Here is a 20,317-nt window from a genome sequence, read left to right as displayed (position 1 = left end):
TCCATGGGTCTAGGTCCATGCCCTATGCTTAGAGTTTCAAGAATTAAGATTGGATCGGCCATTTTGAATTGAAATCGGTTAAAATGATCTTGATTCTGATCTAATCCTGCTCATGTGATCCAATCAAGAAAGCCCTACAAGGCATTAAAACACTGATTCTATGACCGATCCAAGCCAATTTTTATCTGATATGGACCGGAATCAACTGGATCAATCAGGATTCCTCTCTGCCCCTCCTCAACAATGGGAGTATTGTTTTGAGGAACCGGAATTGGATCCTTGATTCCAGTCAAATTGGATCGCAATTCGACTGTTGATATACCGATCAAATTGGATAGGAATCGGCTGATCTGATTCTTATTGACAAAAAATGGGGTCATATCTATGGTTTAGGTGGATTTTGGGTGATTTCAGTTGAATCAAAATCAGAAATATATGGAGATCGATTCCATTGCCGATTCCACTGACTTGAACCTTGTACAGGAGGAGTGTTGGTCTTTAGCTCAACTACCCAAATATATATATATATATTTAAAAAACCAAATAAGCCACATAATTAAGGGCGAAGAACCACCACACGAATGCTTATATAAGTTTAGGGAAAAAGATCTCTGTCCGGGAGTGTGACCTATGCCAACATTCCCATGAGTCTATCTCTCTCCTTTCCATGTGAAAAGACATCTCTACCCCCTTGTTTTAAGGAGGAGAGAGATAGACACATGAGAGTGCTGGCGTAGGCCACACTCCCGGACAGAAAACTGCTTCCCATAAGTTTATTAGGTAGGAATTGAAGGACTTAGTTGGTTGCCTATGCTACCTAGCTAAGCTAACAATTAATTAGAATCATTACGTGAACTCTTTTAACATTAAAAAAATATAAGCCAAGCACATTGGGAGATAAAGAAACAAATAATATTAAAGTAAGTAATTTATATCTTAAAATAATTAAAATTTAAAACTGAGTTATTATTACTATTAGTAATATTAGAAGAAGAAGAATAAGAAGGTTGTCATCTTATTGAGAATGAGGAGACAAGGCTGAGACAACTCTAATGTGCACGAGCTGGAGGGTCTTGTTTCTTTTAATCTATACACAAACAATATCCACTGTTTATGCTTTTCTGTGTTTTATATTATCATCTTTTCTCTCTCTCTCTCTCTCTCTCTCTCTCTCTACACATGTATTAGTTGACCCTTACCATTCCTTCCACCATCATCACTCCATCTCTATTGTTTATATATATCTTACATATTATAGACAATTCACACGTTGCCTGCAATTCTGTTTGGACAATTTTGTCATCTCTTAGCTTGCATTCTTCCATGCATCTCACACGTAGTTTTTTTTATTTTTTATTTTTATGAATACAGCTCAACCCTTGGTGAGCAAACCCTTCTAATAGAAGTGGTGCTCTTGCTTTATGTTTGAGGGTTAGTTAACTCAAAATCTGAATTAAGTGGAGGAATGTAACTTTTAATATCTCAATATATTTATTTTTTCACGTATAGTTTTGACATACCTGATTCTACATATGGACAGATAATTCAAGGAAATTAATAAAGAAACGCGAGGTGAGTTTTGACACTATATTTGATATAGTACACAAGAGAGAAGAGAGGAAACATATTTCATAAAGGTGAAGGCCCAACTCCAGTCTAGTCTAGCCAAGGTAATAGCCTAGGCCCAATAAATAGTGTTTGAGCTTTTAGGCCAGCCCAACCTAATCGGATGTGCAGAACCCCTTAACCTTATCGCTTATATTAGGTTGTTTCAATTAACTTTATATTCCAATAATGTAGGCACAATTAAAGGTTGGCACTTGGGAGTTGGGAATCATAATTCAATGATGGTATGTATCCATATCAATGCAAATAGACATCTTTATTATGATTTTACCCAACATATAAAGAAAAAAAAAACTCTAGATTGGTTGTGGGCCCAAACAATTTTGATTAGTTTGAGCTTAGGCTAGGTATCTTGTACCCAATATCAGGTTGGACTTGGGCTTGGGCTGGGCTTGATCCTTGATAGTGTTGGGATCTTCAAAAACTAAATGATCTAACTTGTTGATTTTGATAATATGATTTGACATTTTGTCTACAATTCATTGATTTGTGAAAATAAACGGTTGTTACAGCACCCAAGTTAATAGCCATTTCATTTTGGATTCCTATGTTAGGATAGAGTCTTCCACCTTCAAAGCTGCAAGAAGGTTTGATAGCCCCATTTCTCTCGTCTAGCCCTAGATGCTCACTGGTAGATTCCATAGCAAGAGACTCTTGAATTTGATGGTCTCTTTCAGATACCTTGACATTCTCAAAAACATCACCAAAGGCACTAATTATCACCTCCAATTCGCGGGCATCTCCAATTCCTCTAATAGGGGGAGTGGATCCTACCTTGGGCAGTGTTTTCGGATAGAGGTTAGAGTGGTCATTTCTGCCCCCATGTGAGGGATTGGAGGGGATAACGGTTCATCTTATTCCATTTCCAAAGCCTTTTCTCGACATTTTTCAACTTTGCAGCAATCCAGGAGTCAAAGAATCTGAAGGGCTTCGGCCCAAATTGCAGTACTCTTAAAATATTGGGCTTGATTGGGCTGTGTTCTGATATGTCCGGCAAAAGGAATTCAGCCTCTAAATTTTTTTGAACGTCCAACCATTTTGAATCAATGATATCCTCGTCCAGTTTACTGTTCTAGGAGTCGTTTATATTATGGACAATTTTGACCTTTTGTTGGGATTAGAGTTTCTTTATATAGTAATACAAAATACCCTATATATAGGGATCAAGGGTTTGTAATTCTTTTCATCGGAATAGTAGAAGCTCATCTTATCATTGACGTAGTCCACCTTGGGTAAATCACGTAAATCTATATTTTGTGTGCCTGACATAAATGTGTGTTTTATGTGTGCTCATATATGTGATCATATCATTGTGCTCTCATATATGTAATCATATCATTATTCTCGTTTCAACCAAAAAAAAATGGGAAATAGTTTTTTGTCCGGGAGTGTAGCCTATGCCAGCACTCCCATGTGTCTATCTCTTTCCTCCTCAAAACAAGGGGGTAGAGATGTCTTTTCATATAGGGAGGAGAGAGATACACTCATGGGAGTGCTAGCATAGGCCACACTCCCGGATAGAGAACTTTCTCCCTATATATCATTATTCCCGCTTTATCCTTAATTGGACGATGAATTACCTAGATGATGATCTTGTACTCCTCCCCCACCCCCTCCAAACATGTGTAACTATATAACATAAATAATCATTAAGAGTAGTGAGATTATTTATCCCAAAAAAAAAAATAGTGAAATTATGGTTTGATTATATTGATCACATGTCAAATTTCATAGTTTAAATTCAGTCAAAGGCCTTTCTATGTATGGCAATTTCCCTTAAATTTTCATTCCTATCTCAAAAAGTTTTTATTCTTAGCGCACATAACCTTTATTTGATAAAGACCTTGCTCCATATAGGCTAGAATGAGCTAAAGGTTTTTGTGGTGATGAAGAACATCCTCAACCCATGGATGTGGAAGTGCAAATCTATTTCCTTAACCCATGGTTTAAGTTCACAAATTGAATTTGGGATCGATCACCTCGGAAACCGATATGAGATTGTATATGAATTAGTGTATCGGCATGGTAACGGATGGTGTTGCCCTTGATTTTCTTATAAAAAAACATATAGAAAATATTCTTCTTATCTTATCCATACCATTAAATTGACACAGGAGCGATCAAGAATCGATATCGGCCTCAGCAGATATCCATACGGATCAGTCAATCTAAAACCGATACCTAAAACCATGCCATAACTAAAGATTGAGCATTTGCGATAGATAGTTTAAAGCTAATTCAATTATTAAGAAAGATTTGTATTTATAGTAGTAGACAACCTCCGTGGACAAAAAGACTTCGTCAGCAATGGGCAAGTCACTATTTACGGAATTATGGCTTGAGCAGAGTGAGAATGCCGTTCTTGGCTCAATTAAGTCTAACCTGGTCCAAATTTTGTCCAAGTGCAACTCGGTCCAAAAACGTTTGGGTCCTTGGGAGCCCATAACTCCCAAAAGGGTTCGGTCAATTATGCCGTTCTTGGTTCAATTAGTGCTTCGAAATTCCAATTACTATGATTTTCGAGGTGGTAGAAAGGTAATTCCAAGTACTTCAAAATGACACAATAAAAGAAAAGTAGCAAACTTTTATTTGATATTTCCCATTTTCCCTATTAAATACTTTAAAAATGTACCACCGGATCAAAAATAAAATCTTCGAGATCAACAAAAAACGTACCACTTATTTTTATACAGAATATTTTGAAGCCAATATGCACGATCATATACTTTTTTTTTAGTAAATGTCATATACACATTCGTTGGATTCTTTACTAAAACAAACAAAAAAAAAATACACAATCGTTGGATGGGAGATGAAAGTCTACGGTTCACTCCCTCATCCCCATTCAATGGTTGTGTGCATAGTTGTACGACATGCATGACCATGTACAAAACATATCTCTATTTTAAAATATTAAGTAGTTTTGCTTCAAAACAAACTATTTTTCTAAATTTAGTAAAGGGTTTTCTTTTCTATCACTATGCATATTGAAGTATAATGTTTCATTATTTATCACATGGCAGTACATAGGTTAGTCCATGTGATAGAGGACTAGGTAAGCATCTCATTGATACAATTTCAACTTTAATTTTGTAGAGGAAATAACTAACATTACAAAGATGTCATTTTGTATTTTATATTCATCTCCAATTGGTGGTATTTTGGTAATTCTACTACAACTTTGAATCGGAGTTTGAGCAATTTTCATTGCTTACTATGGACTAAAATTTGCCCAGTATGTGGGGTCTTCTATCACATGGACTAACTCATAAAAATACTGTCAAGTGGCAAATATTGAATCATTATACTTCACTAGGCGTAGTGACCCCTAGACCCTTCAATAAAAGCTAAGGCTTATATTTTGGTTTGGGAAAAAAGAAACCTGAAAAACAACGTGGCCCTATGCCTAGACATAAGGGGTGTGAATGACCATCCCAAACCCCACAAAATACGGAAATCCCACACATGTTGATGCTTCCATGCACGCTTCCATTGCACATGGGCCACGGTGCTTTTAGGAAACCCTCTACCATTAAGACTTCTAGACAATAAGGTGCATTTTAGAAATTTTACATGTATGTCTAAAGCAATATTTTTCAATTATGTAACTTTTTTTTTTCGATAAATCAATTCTGTAAATTAATGCTATGATAAAAACAAGTTAAGGCTGTAAAATCTGCCATTCCGCAGTCCCTAAAGTTGGTTAGCCATTTGGGATTGGTGTGTAGTTTGCATGATTACCAAAAAAAAACCCAGACAATAAAACCGGCTCTTAGCCACCCCAAAAGATTTAGATTTTGACATTTATATGTCCATGAAATTGGAGGATTGAGAGCAAGTCTATCTGTTCTGTTTGCCACATGGCTAATTAGATGGGGCTTAACTTTCAATGTCACTTTAGCCTTTACCATTCTTATGTCAAGTATGAGTTTAATTTAAAGGAAAAAGTACGGTAGTTGGTTGCGTGACTCTTGCGCCAAGACACATGAGCACCTCAAATTATTACCCTACTCTATGTGAAATAAAAAAAATTGCATCCATGTCAATGTCCTTGTGCGTAGTCTCATTGACCCCCGGCCTTGTGGTGAAAGCAATACATGAGTACTAGGCAATGATAAATAAAAATATAAAAGAAAACACATATCTTTGAGCAATCTGGACTATATTTAATTAAGGGGAAAAGATCTTTGTCCGGGAGTGAGGACTATGCCAGCACTCCCATAAGTCTATCTCTCTCCTTTCCATGTGAAAAGACACCTCTGTCCCCTTGTTTTAAGGAAAAGAGAGAAAGACACATGGGAGTACTTGCGTAGGCCACACTCCCCGACAAAAAACTGTTTCCCTTTAATTAATTAAAGACTCTTTACAAAGATGGAAAGAAAAGAAGGATGTGATTATTATTTGATAAGTTCTTGAGTTCATTTAAAACTCATTGTTGCTACCAAAAAGGAGATGGTCTTGTCAAACAAAATATAAAACTTGAAAAGATAATATATTGTACGGGTGGTTTACCTATGCTAGCATAGAGCCATAGGAGCGTGTGTGGAAACATTAATAGGGGTGGGATCTCCACTTTTCATGGGTGACAAGTAGTCATTTCGCAAGGGCCTATGTCTGGGCATAGGAGCCATGCTCCCGGACAAGTTCCTTTTTCCCCTATTTTATTTTGGCAAAATGTGTGGTGCATGGTCAAACAACAATCATGAGATGATACAATAGGGGGCTGAAATAACTAAAAGCCCCCTATTGATGCATTGTAACCCTCCCCCTTTTATGCGGCAGTGCATGAAAACTCTCCCCTTTTATTTTTTGAAAAAAAAAATCTAATTACCACTAAAGTTGGTAAAAAAAAATAATAATAATTTGTGGTCTAACTTTTTTCGCCCTTTGAGTGTAACACACTTTCTCATTAAAAAGAGGGTAAAAACCTATTGTTTTCAGTTTCAACAAAACATTTCTCAATTCACCATTGTAGTGACATAATGGTAGATCATTTTCATTTTATTTTTTTTTGAAAAAATTATTGAGAATATGATAAGAATCAATAAAAAAGGTTACGATTTCTCAATTCACCGTTGTAATTACATGACCATTAGTACCATCGAATTGACATGGAAGGGAATTTTGATCTTGCACAATAGAAGGTGGGAGTTAATGACAACATGAGAGTCCAATCGCATGATCACATAATCTAGGGGTGTCAAAAGTTGTCCCACATATGTAGACTCAACAACCTGAACTGACCGGTTGAAGCTTGAGACTGGCCCCATTGAAGGGTAAGACTTTTCTGGTTGCTAGCGTGGTGTGTTGGCGCACTTGTTTGATTGCTCCATGAGTGTTAGCTTATCGTATGTAGACCATTGTTGCACGTGAGTGCGCTTATAAGTTGCATGCTAGTGCACTACAGCTTTCGAGCCACCGTTTGCTGAGTAATAAATAATCATACGTTCTTGATGGAAGGTAGTTGCTCGATGGTCGTTCGATTAAGACAATTTATGGCCTGATTAGACTCTTTAAGCTCGTTAGCCTGATTATAGTCTATACAATGCTTGTTTGAAGCCCAATTAGACATTAACCCCTTTTTTTTGGTAAATGGGAAATTTATTGAACAAAGGGGTGTGTACAACCAGCAGCTTCAGCCCCACAGAGATGCTGAAGCCATTGCGTGGAATGTGGCCAGTCTATCACACACACAATAGACAGGGCCTTCCTAGCTAGGGCATCTGAGATCACATTCATAGCCCTAGGAACAAGGGAAAAGGAAACCGAAGAGAAAGAAGCCGAAAGACTGAATACATCTGCAACCAGGTCTTTCGCTTCCCAACCCGATGCTTTCCCACCAACAAGAAAACCAATCGCATTAGAGCAGTCCGATTCCACCAGAGCTTCCTTTTTGTGTTGGTACCTGTGGCAGGCGAGAAATGATCAGGTCTTCAGCGGTAAGGTGTGGTCGCCCTCAGATGTCATCCTTGTAGCTGAGAAAGCTTTCTTGGAATTCACCTCGGCTGAGCAACGACAAGTTAGCCCTTTTGGGGCTAGACTGAATGTCCCTCCCCCTAGTCGGCTTTGGGAACCCCCTCCAGTGGGTGTGGTTAAACTGAATTGTGATGCAGCTCTTCCTAAAGGTGCTACTAAAGGAGGGGTGGGAGTGATTGGTAGAAGCCACTCTGATGCTCTCATTAAAGCCCGTTCCATACCCCTTCACTTTGGCTCGGCTATTATAAGGGAGGTCCTTGCAATTAGATGTGCTCTATGGTTAGCCTTGGAGATGAACTTTGAGACATTAACCCGTTTAATGCTTGATTACCTGGAAATTTGTTTTCTTTGGTTTTTCTGTTTTTTTGTGATGAAAGTGTAATGACACAAACCACACACCAATCCCAAAAGTTTTGATTACCTTGAAACTGATAATGAATTGATAACCAACCGAATAGAAACCCATCTATGGAGTGGCCTATGAGGATCGTTATCGTCTACGGTTCCCTGATCGGAGCAGTTCCCTAGTGCCTCTCACAAGAGGGGGTGGGATCCACCCGGGGCACCTGACCGAATACTCTGCCCGGGTGGGGTCCACCCTCCTCTTGTGAGAGGCACTAGGGAACGAACCGCACCGGTCAGGGAACCGCATACGATAAAAATTCGGCCTATGAGGCTCAATTATAGACACGAGTGGCAACGATAGGAGACCTTAAATTGAGGATTAAAATCCTCTCCAATTCCTTGATCATCGAGTGTGGTGCAGTTCCGATTTGAGAGGTCGATACCTGGTAGGCACGACATCCAATGATCCAAGGTCGATTGAATCAATTTTTTTTTCCTTCCTTCTCGAGTTCAACATTGTTTGATGTTGCGCCTGTCAAATGTGAAGTTTTCAATCCCAAATTGCACCGTTGCACATAGGGAATTGGAGAGAATTTTTTTTCTTAAATGGACGGGGATCGATTAGACTCAAATCCAATGAAAATCGAGAAAATCGATCGACCCAATCAATTGACACCCCTAGCCAATAGGGAAATAGGAGTGGAGAAAAACTTAGTCGTACACAATATGCTTTGTCAGCATTTTCATAGATTTATTGCCTATTATATGTTTTTTTTTTTTTTTGGGAGGGGGTTGTAATGCCTATTTTGTGTCGGTTGAGACATAATAAAATTTTTTTTGGGGGGTATGAGAGACATAATAACTTATAAGGAATTAAGGATGTAATTTTTATCCACTAGATCCAGCGAGTTGCGTGGAGGAGCTTACAAGCGAAGCCCATCGAAGGTTCGGATTGAACGGTGAAAGGGATGTCCTAAGTCTTTTAACATAAAGTGACTGGACGCTTCATTCTACTACGTGGCGGAATTAGATTGGACTTTGTCATTGTACGAACCTGACCCCGTAGGGGAAATTAGGGAAGAACAAAGAAGAAATATCTTCCTCTCGTTGGTTTAAAATAAAATAATAAAAAAAAAAATAGCCCCGTGTGATGGAGACCAATGTGGGTGGAAATTACCAAAACCCTCCCCCTTATTTGAAGAATCTCGTGTATGGGTGAGGTGCCGTGCATGAATCCCCTCCCCAAAATTACGGTAAATAATCTTCCACAACTCTCTATCCTTCTCCGTCCACCCTTCACTACCTCCAACAAGGCGGTCTCCATATCTTGTTCTCTGTCTTCATCTTTATCTTGATCTTTATAGATGAGAAGGAGTAGTCTCCTCTTCTTCTGATAGGTTTATTCTTTGAGGAGTTTGATTTAGGGTTTTCAAGGTGAGTTATATTTGTTTGGTTTATCTTTTCAATTCTTTATTTCTAGGGCTTCTTAATTTATAAGATAAAGTAGTTTTCATGATTTTCTTCGTATGTAGCTCGAATTTTGTTTCCCTAGCATATCATGAATTTAATTTTTATTTTCTTGGTTTCAAGATGTCACTTTGGTTGCATAAAGGTATGTTTATTAGATCGGTTTGTTATGTTTTATTTGCTCAATTGGTTGGTTCCGGATTGTGTATTTGAGATCAGATTCGTTATTATTATGTTTCTTCCTTTCGAAGCTAATCATTTCTGAAGTACTACTTCTTGGACAAATGAAATTTTACTTGACAAGCATGGTATTGGACTAACTCAGCTAACTTATGCTCCCGCCAAGAGATGCAATGATCGGGTCCCAAGAATTTCCTCTCCATCTTGTGTGGATAGGCTCTGGATTTCTGTAGCACAGCCTTATTGAGTTAAAATATTGATTGTGATAGTGATGCTTGTTTCAACTTTGGGTAGGCCTTTCATGTCTTAAGTTGCTACTTAGGACTTACTATTTGGGCAGTGTCCATCGTTGGTTCTGCTGACTCTCGAGTGTCATTCTGTTGCCTCTTGGGTTGGAAATCCGAAATTCACATTGCTGTTGAAGTCTTGTTGTTGCTGTTTCCTAGGATGGATTTCTGTTTAAAGATTTTAATCTCCAGACTTGTTCTTTGCATCCTTTTTGCCAATTTTGTCTGGTTTTTCCCTTTTCGATTCAAGGGACACTTGAATTCAGAAGGAAAGCTTGTGGGATTTGGCACATGATTAATTTTTGGCTTTTGGCCATGCATTTAAATTTCTTCAGGCAATAAGTAGCATGATGCAAAGCCAGAACCTGTGGAAATATTTACTCATGAAGGGATGCCTTCAAGGGTGTGGCAGTTTTATGCTTGCTTGTTTCTCTTCTTGATGGGAGCTTAAGTATTGTTTGTCAATGTCTAAAAGTTGATTTATATGCCTTATTAACGAAATGCTTGCATGTACCTCTATATGCAACCTCTTTCATATGGTGGAAGCGAAACTGGAAATAGAATTTTTCTGTGAGACTCAATGATATCATGATGCATCTTTCTTCCAGATATATTACGCTAACTTGTATGGACAGAGAGTCTAATTTGATATTTTTTTGGTACTTGTCATCATTTGTGTTTACTGTTACTCAAGTATCACCATTATTGGTGTTCTTGTGTGCAGGTAGTACTAGTAGGTCGTCTTATTGTTAGTGGAAGTTATGGCTAGGGCTCTACTTCAGTCAACAAACTTTCCGGCTGCAGTTTATGGAGAAAGTAATGGCAAACTTCGAGGATCTTGGAAGACTAAAAGGACTGTGAAAATGATGTGTAATGTGCAAGCCCCTTCCAATAGGCTGCGGAGTTTTTCAGGCTTGCGGGGATCCAATGCTTTATACAACATAGGAAGGTCTAACTGTAATTTCTATTCCAAGATGGCTGCTGCTATCTCTGTTCCACGAGGGAAGGCCAGTCGAGGAGTAGCTGTAGCAATGTTTGAGCGCTTCACAGAAAAGGCTATTAAAGTTATTATGCTTGCCCAAGAAGAAGCAAGACGGCTTGGACACAATTTTGTTGGGACCGAGCAAATTCTGTTGGGTCTTATTGGTGAAGGTACTGGTATTGCAGCTAAGGTTTTGAAATCCATGGGCATCAATTTGAAGGATGCACGTGTGGAAGTGGAGAAGATTATTGGTAGGGGTAGTGGATTTGTTGCGGTGGAGATACCATTTACTCCTCGTGCAAAGCGTGTATTAGAACTTTCCTTGGAGGAAGCACGACAACTTGGTAACTTATTGAACTTCATTATAAAGAAACTGAAATTTATGTAACATGTCTTTAGGTATTGGTTACCTATTCCTATCCATTTTATGGTTTGTCAGCAACCCTTTGAATCAACCCTTCTCTGGATGGGAGGGTCATAATGTAAGCAACCTTACCCCGCTTCGGAGAGGCTGTTTCACGACTCGAACCTGCGACCTAATGGACCGGCCTTACTATTGCGCCAAGGTTCATTGATTTATTTTCTTTCTTCCAGTCTATTTTCTTACCCATGATGGAAGGTACTTATTTCATCAGTAATGAGATTGCCTTGAAGGAGAAAATAACTTGTTTATGGGCACATAATTTCCTTTATTTACAGAGCTGTGACTTATAAGTTCTTTCTTTATTACTGTTAATTTCCTTTATGAATAAGTTAGAACCTTAATGGTTATGTATCTCAGGTCATAATTATATTGGATCCGAACACTTGCTTTTGGGATTGCTTCGAGAGGGTGAAGGTGTTGCAGCTCGCGTGCTCGAGAACCTAGGTGCAGACCCAAGTAACATCCGTACGCAGGCAAGCGATATAACTTTTTACCTTGTTGTGTATGCATTTGAATATAGTTCAGGGCATCCATCTTCAGCATATTCTTATTTCATCAGTATCCAAATTTGGTGTATGTAGGTTATTCGTATGGTTGGTGAGAGCACAGAAGCTGTAGGTGCTGGGGTTGGCGGTGGAAGCAGTGGCAATAAGATGCCAACACTTGAAGAGTATGGAACTAACTTGACAAAGATGGCAGAGGAGGTGCGTTTTTGTTTTTATCATTTATGACATCTTTTTGATGTGTTCCATAATGGTTTCCTTTAAGCTAAATTTCCTTTTTAATTTTCCAAAAATTTTGTAGGGGAAACTTGATCCTGTTGTTGGAAGGCAACCGCAAATAGAACGTGTAACCCAAATTTTGGGTAGACGTACAAAAAACAACCCGTGTCTTATTGGTGAACCTGGTGTTGGGAAAACAGCAATTGCTGAAGGGCTTGCTCAACGGATTGCTAATGGTGATGTTCCAGAAACAATTGAAGGGAAGAAGGTGAGGTTTTGTAAAATAATCTAGGTATAAAAAATTAGCTTGGACAGAATTGCATATGTTGGCACTGGCATGGATACTACGTGTCAAATGTGGCAAGTTTTGAGAATATAAGAATATTGTAATATAACTCTAAGTTACGTAAATGGGAATATGCAATTATGAGCAAGTGATCTTGTGAAACAATTTGGAAGAGAGGTGCTGAGGAAAGATGATATTTAAGGGTTTTGATGCTAATTGAAAACATATATTTGGTATTGGTCTTTCTTGAAAATGTGAAACCTTTATATGTAGGGTATGCAATGTGAATGTAAGTTACTGCAACCTATTTTGCTTAATCTCATCTCTTCTATTCTGTAAGAAGTGCAAACCATTCCTGTGTCAGTCATAATCCGTTAGGGACCTCAAACTGATCTATTGATGGTGGGGTTTGATGAGTAGTTATCTTCCTTTTGTTTAATGGGAAATGTAAATTGCAGTAACAATGGCCAAATAAGCAGCCTGTACCCTCAAGATGCTTTACAATTACCCCGACCCACAAAGGGTTCTATAGAAAGATTTTTATAACTGTTTTTTGCATCATGCAATCTTTGCAGTTACATCCATATATCTTTCTGTTTTGATCCCTTACCTTCTTTACGGAGGTCATAAAAAATTTGAAGTGGTTAGTAAAGTAGATGGCCATATGTAGATGGTTAATTGACTTCTAATAAGATGGACTTGTGTCATCTACATTCATAAGATTATTACGCCAACTTTTTTTTTTTTTTGTGCCATTCAGGTGATTACCCTGGATATGGGCCTTCTTGTTGCTGGTACGAAATACCGTGGAGAGTTTGAGGAAAGGTTAAAGAAGCTGATGGAAGAAATTAAACAAAGTGATGAGATTATACTCTTTATCGATGAGGTTCACACTTTAATCGGGGCAGGAGCTGCAGAAGGGGCAATTGATGCTGCAAACATCTTGAAACCAGCTCTTGCAAGAGGTGAACTGCAGGTAACTGTGTCACGCTTTATGCATGAAATCATATCATCCTTAAATGGCTTATTTGCTTCTTTGTCCTTGTAGACCAATTGTTAGTGATTTCATGTAAGCCCTGTTCTCCGACATAATGAGCTGCTGCTTGCTTGGGAAACAAACATCGAATGTGGTCTTACCTTTTTTCCCCCCTTTTTTAATTCTCTGGTACTGTGCCAGGATATTGTTCTCGACTCTTAGTTGCAGCCTGCATGGTCTACCCAGTGCACCACATTTTCTCCGAGTGCCTTGTGATTCATTTGGTTTGTCAATGGTTCATTTAGTTGAATTTAAGATTGCAAATGTCACTAGTTCAGTAGTTCCACTTGAGATTAAATCTTTGTGCTCTAGGCACGATCTGAAGGGAGGTGAAATGGAAGCTAATCCATTATAGGGGTGGAACTCTTTTTTCTTAGAGTATTATTGCTATAAGTGGGTTGTGTCTTGTACAGTAATACCAGTGCAAGTGATTGGGGATAGGTGTGGTTCATTTTTTTGTTAACCACATTTATTGTGTGTCTGGTTCCTTATATGTGCTTTGAAAGGGATAAATTTGTTCTAATGTTCCATTTTGGAAAGTTTTACAAGACGAAAAAGTCGCCATTTAGTTTCTGTAGTATTTTTCCTTTAGCAAATATTTATATTTTCCAAAGCAAGACAACTTTTCTCTTCTAGGTTTTGTACTGTGGGGGTACAATTCTGTGTTGTGGCAGAATTATGAAATCTCACTTTAACACTGACCTCGTCTTTACTCGGCGTTAAAATTGCATATCTTATCTCCTTATAAGAATTCTATTAATTTACCGATGAGTGATATATTTGTTTCTACTGTATGCTTTCCGCTTCATTTAAGTATTCCATTTTCCTTTTCCATCACACCTGCTGAAGACGTCTTATTGTTTGCCACATGCAAATTTCTATTTGATTTATTGTGTCTATAGTAAAAAATTTATTTGAGCAGATATTTTTTGGAGGAAATATACATATAAAATGAATCTCCAGGAAATTGTTATCCTTCCTTGTCTCTAGAAGTCTTTTTGTGATGTATCCATTTTGTTCTATAATGATGAAACTCATGAATGCTAGGGAATTGATTCTTTCCAGTGCTCTAGATGCAGTTAAGATCTACTGTATACTTTATTGATAAATAATTTTATCTCCTTGGATATGTCTTGTACTGATATTTAACAACTCATGTAACTCATGAACATTAATGAATTGATTCTTTCTGCTGCTCAAAATGTGGTCAAGATCCACTGTATACTTTGTATTGATAAAGTCTTCGATCATATATGATGATTCTCCTTGGGTGTCTTCTTAACTTGTCAGTTGTCAACTTGTTAGTTTGAAATTTTGTTAGACGCCTTTCAGTTTTTTCCCCTAGTGATAAAATTTTCTCTGATTTTGGATCAGCACTGTCAATTTAGGTTGTTATCAACTACTTTATCAAACAAATCAGAATGGTCAGGAAGCTTATAATGTATTTTAATTCATGCAGTGTATTGGTGCCACAACATTAGATGAATACAGAAAGCATATTGAGAAAGACCCAGCTTTGGAAAGGAGATTCCAGCCAGTGAAAGTGCCAGAGCCTACCGTTGATGAAACCATACAGATTTTAAAAGGACTTCGAGAGCGTTATGAAATTCACCACAAGCTACGTTACACAGATGAAGCTCTAGTTGCTGCTGCACAGCTGTCATATCAGTACATCAGGTTATTTAATTATCTTCATTTTATCCTTCTCAAATGCTCTACCCTGCTCTAGGCATTGATTGCCGAATGTCTATCTAGCTGTGTACGACTTAAATATAGGATTTTTGAAAAAATAAAAGAATAATCTGAAGTTTGTTTTGTTGTAAATGTTCCTTTCAACTGGTGGGATCTATGAGCTGCCAGTCTGCTACTTATTGTGAAAGTAAGCAGTGCATATGGATCGATGTAGACATACTTGATGATAAGATGGCAATTACATCTCGAACTAGGAAACACTCCTTGCCCTTTCCTGGAGAACAGCTTGACTATCACCAACCTGCATATTATCTAGGTCTGGTGACCTATGGATGTGTTCCACCCAAGATTGACATAGCTTGATGAACCCACTCATACTGGACCATCGGAGTGCCCCTTACATTAACTTCTTAAACAAGATAAATAATGAATGTACATATTAGAGCTGATTTATAAGTAGCTGTGATACACGATAAATTGAAAGTGTGGTTTGAGGTCGTATGTTTATGTTGTTCTGAGTGCACTGGTAAGGACTAAGGTGTGATACAATTCAAATTAGAGTAAATAAAAGAGCAAGGGGCAATTCTTAAATTACTTTGGGAGGAGTGGTGAGAATAGATATGCATGGATGAGGGTTGACAACTTTTGTGGCTCTGAATAGAGTTGAATGACAAAACAAGGTCCGTGTATCTGACCCATTTATTTGGGATAAGGTTTGAGTTGAGTATTGTGGTATATATGAATTCCACAAGTTGAATCCCCTCACCCATTCCCCTCCCCCTAGACGTGTATGTCAAATATGTAATGGGGTATGTCTGGTTATTAATGCATTTTCTAATACATTGTACATTTGGGAGTGTGATGAATATAGTGAAAAGATGGTTTAGCTTGGTGGTATCCATATTTAGATGATTCTGTTCTTGAATCTTCATACAATGAGAGTGATGCAGTTGCATTAGACATTATACCAAGGCCTATGCGCAAGCTTGGGAGATCCATAAGGTGCTGGTGGCAGTCCAGTGGGCTGAAATTGACCTTTGGGTAGTTATATTATAGGCTGGGCCTTTTATTTTCAAGAGTTTCATTGTAATGAGCCTACTTTATTAGCCTACAAAGTGGGGATAAAGTTAATGCACTATTAGTAGTTAAATTGAGTGTTTGAGTTAGATTAGAATACTTGATAGCTAGAAAGAGTTCTGTTTTGAGTTTATTTACTTTATTGAGTATGTAAGTATGATTAGGTGTCCTTTTATGAGGTTATCTAGGAATTTGAGGAGATCTTTATATATATAAAGGTTTAAAGTATCAGTAGTGGGTATCGTATCGGAAGGGAGGTTTTAAGAGACGTATCGTATAATAATCTGAGAGATGCGAGATACGCTAGATATGTATGGAAATGGTCAAGAAACATATGGAAATGCTTAGGATATGTGCAAAATACAGTTTTGAAGCATAAAACCCAATAAATAAGTAATATGTAAAACATATCATGTATAAAAGGAGAATAAAGTTCGACAAGACAAGGGCATTCAATTGATTATATATACGTATGAGGTTTCTTACATTTAGTAATACCACTTTTTTTAGGTATTGTATCGGTACCAAAGATGAGATATGTATCGGCTAGTATCGGCGGATATGGAAGGATACTAAACCTTGTGTATATATATATATAATACCTCCCCATCAGTTAGAGATGCTTTGATTAAAGAGTATGAGTTTCTTATTTTTAATAGTTCTGGTGGTGTTGAGCATATGGTATTGGTATGCCAAACCTGATTTCTTCTCCTCTTCTTTTTCTTTCCAAAAAGATCAATCTCATCTCTTCTCTCTCTTTCCATCAATCTGATTTCTTCCCTTAGTAAAGCAGCTGCTTCCTTTATCTAAGATCTGATCCCAGATTTGATCATTGTGCCTTCTTGCATCTGAGATCCTTAATCTGGATTTTCAGATTGCCTTAAAGAGGAGACAAAGGATTGCCACTTTTTTCTGAGAAATGCACATTTAATTAAGGGACTGTCTAAGTGACACTCTTATAGGTGTATTTAGAACTTGTAACTTTCTTTTGATTGCCCCTGTCTTATTCCTGAAAATTCTTTAATTCAGGGGTAAAAGAGTGTTTCCAAAAATAATTTGAAAGTGACTTATCATTTTGTCATTATTAGAAGTTGTCATTGTCTTGCACTTTTTTCAAGTACACACGTGAAATGACAATATTTGCCCTCATTGGAAAAAATGTGTTATACTAAAAGGGCAAAAAAAGTAAAGTTACGAATTATGTCAAGTTGTCAACATCATAAGGGGTGACATTTTAGTTATTAATGAGAAAAGGCCTTTAATTAATTGTATATTGATACTGAAGATTAGGTATGGTGACATGTTTTGGCATGTGTTAGTCCTGTGGGTGATTGCCATGAAAGAACTTGTGAGAAGAGATGCCTATGTTCTGTTCTATTCTGATTCCTCCTTGTAAAGAAGAAACTCTTTTCCATTCAATGTAAAAGTTTCATCTCATTATTCTGGCCAGGATGGTCACACCATTTGGGAAGTCCAACATCTTGAGCACAACTGGTGAAGTTTGTCCTTCTTTCTGTAGCTAATGATAAAAAGTGAATGTGGTCCAATATTATTTTTTTTCTTTTGATAAATATTTATTGGGAAAAAGCTGGGCATGCCGCTGGGCTGCCTAGCCATGTGTCTATCTCCACCCCTTGTGAAATGACCACCCTGCCCAGCCCATCCTGCCTTCTCCATTGATGCATGCTGCTAGCTTGTAGAAAGCGGGCAGTGTGCCCAATCCTCTCCCACAATTATTTTTCTCTCTACCCATTGCAAGAGTGCTTCATGATTATTTGGCCAAATCACAGTGATAGCATGCTTTGATGTATCACTACACTAATGGATCTGTTTTTCAAGAGAAAACCTATGTAAAACACTCTCCCTTTAGGGTTTGGGCCTGTAAATCCATGCTACATTTTATTTGTTACTTTTAGGGTTTTGAGTCCTCTAAACTTGGAAACCTTGTGATTACATTTGTTATCCTTGTCCCCTCTGTTTATCTTGAGAAATTAACTGCAATGTCTTGAATTCATTTGTCCCTTCAGTACATAACTAAGGAGTTCCAATATTATGCTGTTATTCCATATAATTATCTCATTTTGCAAATTTGTGTTGTATTAGAGTGAAATTGATTATTAAAGTCCTGTTTCATGTACTGATATGATTTTTCTCTTGCTCTTAAGTGATCGCTTCCTGCCTGATAAAGCAATTGATTTAGTTGATGAGGCTGGTTCTCGGGTTCGGCTTCGTCATGCACAAGTATGTGTTAATAGAGTGATCTTACTAAAACCTTTGTTGGTTCACTACTGTTTGTTCAGAGTGTAGTGTTAATACTTTCTCCTCTACAGGTGCCTGAGGAAGCCAGAGAGCTTGAAAAAGAATTAAGGCAAATTACAAAGGAGAAAAATGAGTCTGTTCGCAGCCAAGACTTTGAAAAGGTGCTATTAGATCTTGTTTTTTATTTTCAGTTCTATCATGTTCTTAGTGGGGGAAAGTTTCTTGTAATACAGTCTCTTGAACAGATTGAAGCTATTAGAGAGAAGGGGAGAAGAAAAATTGTAGTATTTACAAGAAAATTCTTCATTTTATGTTCAGAACTCATAGGATAATTTCCTAGCTTCAATTCTTTGGGCTTACCTTGAAATTTATTAGTAGGCTCACCATTCCTGAATTTGACAGGCAGGAGAGTTGCGGGATCGAGAAATGGACCTCAAAACCCAGATAGCGAATATCATAGACAAAGGCAAGGAGAAAAGCAAGGCAGAGAGTGAGGCTGGTGATGTAGGCCCTCTTGTGACAGAGGTGGATATTCAGCATATTGTCTCATCTTGGACTGGGATCCCTGTTGAAAAGGTCTCGACTGATGAGTCTGACCGCCTTCTAAAGATGGAAGAGACACTTCACAAGCGGGTCATTGGTCAGGATGAGGCTGTCAAAGCTATCAGTCGTGCCATCCGCCGAGCTCGTGTTGGGCTTAAAAACCCCAACCGGCCTATTGCTAGCTTCATATTCTCTGGCCCAACTGGTGTGGGAAAGTCTGAACTGGCGAAGGCTTTGGCTGCCTACTACTTCGGCTCTGAGGAGGCCATGATTCGGTTGGATATGAGTGAATTCATGGAGAGGCACACAGTTTCCAAGCTTATTGGGTCACCCCCTGGTTACGTTGGCTACACCGAAGGTGGGCAGCTCACTGAAGCTGTTCGTCGCCGTCCCTACACTGTGGTCCTCTTTGATGAAATAGAAAAGGCTCACCCTGATGTATTCAACATGATGCTTCAGATTCTGGAAGATGGAAGGCTGACGGACAGCAAGGGCCGGACCGTGGATTTTAAGAACACTCTCCTAATAATGACATCCAATGTGGGAAGTAGTGTGATTGAGAAGGGAGGTCGGCGAATTGGGTTTGATCTTGACTATGATGAGAAGGATAGCAGCTACAATCGGATAAAGAGCCTAGTGACTGAGGAGCTCAAGCAGTACTTCAGACCAGAGTTCCTAAACAGGTTGGATGAGATGATTGTTTTCCGACAACTGACAAAATTGGAGGTGAAGGACATCGCAGACATTATGTTAAAGGAAGTCTTTGACCGGCTGAAGGCCAAGGAAATAGAGCTTCAGGTGACAGAGAGGTTTAGGGACAGAGTGGTAGATGAAGGTTACAGCCCAAGTTATGGTGCAAGGCCATTGAGAAGAGCAATAATGAGATTATTGGAGGATAGTATGGCTGAGAAGATGCTTGCAGGAGAGATCAAGGAGGGAGATTCGGTTATTGTGGATGTTGATTCTGATGGAAATGTAACTGTGCTCAATGGAAGCAGTGGTGCTCCTGAACCCGCAATCCCTCTGTAATCTGCCAATACTGATCTCCAAACAGTACTTGCATCTTTATTTATACTCTCTTGGTCGAAAAGATTTCCACTGGTGCTCAGTGAAAGTAGAATGGTAGATGCCCAAATTGTAAGGTTGTACTTATCAAACCAGGTAGTGCCCTTTATTTTCTTCTCCCCTCCCCCCCAACCCAACCCAACCCAACCCCCTTTCCTTCTCATGGTATTATTAAGAGGATGTAATTTAAACTGTTTCTTAGTGGGGGCTCGACAGGAGTAACACATAAATCAGAGATGAATTTAGGATGTGTCAAATATGCTCTTGGATTTGCTGTAAGCAGGGTTGCTATAGATTTTTCCGTTATTATTATTATTTTTTTTTGGGGGGGGGGGGGATGGGGTTGTGTT

At 38.4% G+C, this 20,317-nt stretch overlaps 1 protein-coding gene and 1 long non-coding RNA gene across 3 annotated transcripts; both read left to right on the top strand.

Moving 5' to 3' along the window:
* The first annotated feature begins 4,371 nt into the window (after positions 1 to 4,371).
* Positions 4,372 to 20,273, top strand: LOC122654687 (ATP-dependent Clp protease ATP-binding subunit ClpA homolog CD4B, chloroplastic-like). 2 transcript variants are annotated; one of them, XM_043848897.1, is made up of 10 exons: positions 4,372 to 4,383; positions 10,616 to 11,207; positions 11,645 to 11,760; positions 11,869 to 11,991; positions 12,092 to 12,277; positions 13,056 to 13,271; positions 14,791 to 15,008; positions 18,266 to 18,341; positions 18,431 to 18,520; positions 18,762 to 20,273. In XM_043848897.1, the coding sequence occupies exons 2-10, from the start codon at positions 10,643 to 10,645 to the stop codon at positions 19,929 to 19,931; spliced, it is 2,760 nt and encodes a 919-aa protein (XP_043704832.1). In that variant the 5' UTR covers positions 4,372 to 4,383; positions 10,616 to 10,642; the 3' UTR covers positions 19,932 to 20,273. The 2 variants fall into 2 exon arrangements, with proteins under 2 accessions (XP_043704832.1, XP_043704831.1); XM_043848896.1 differs by lacking the exon at positions 4,372 to 4,383 and adding an exon at positions 9,335 to 9,381 and having other exon boundaries at positions 10,606 to 11,207.
* Positions 15,817 to 17,252, top strand: LOC122654689. Its single transcript, XR_006331951.1, has 4 exons — positions 15,817 to 15,964; positions 16,212 to 16,216; positions 16,248 to 16,254; positions 16,998 to 17,252. It is a non-coding gene; the product is annotated as an uncharacterized LOC122654689 (long non-coding RNA).
* Positions 20,274 to 20,317: the final 44 nt, after the last annotated feature.

Source organism: Telopea speciosissima, chromosome 3 (genome assembly GCF_018873765.1).
Source record: "Telopea speciosissima isolate NSW1024214 ecotype Mountain lineage chromosome 3, Tspe_v1, whole genome shotgun sequence".
Classification (NCBI taxonomy): Eukaryota; Viridiplantae; Streptophyta; class Magnoliopsida; order Proteales; family Proteaceae; genus Telopea; species Telopea speciosissima.
The sequence above is the reverse complement of the archived record's forward strand: the minus strand, read 5'-3'. Positions and strand labels throughout refer to the sequence as shown.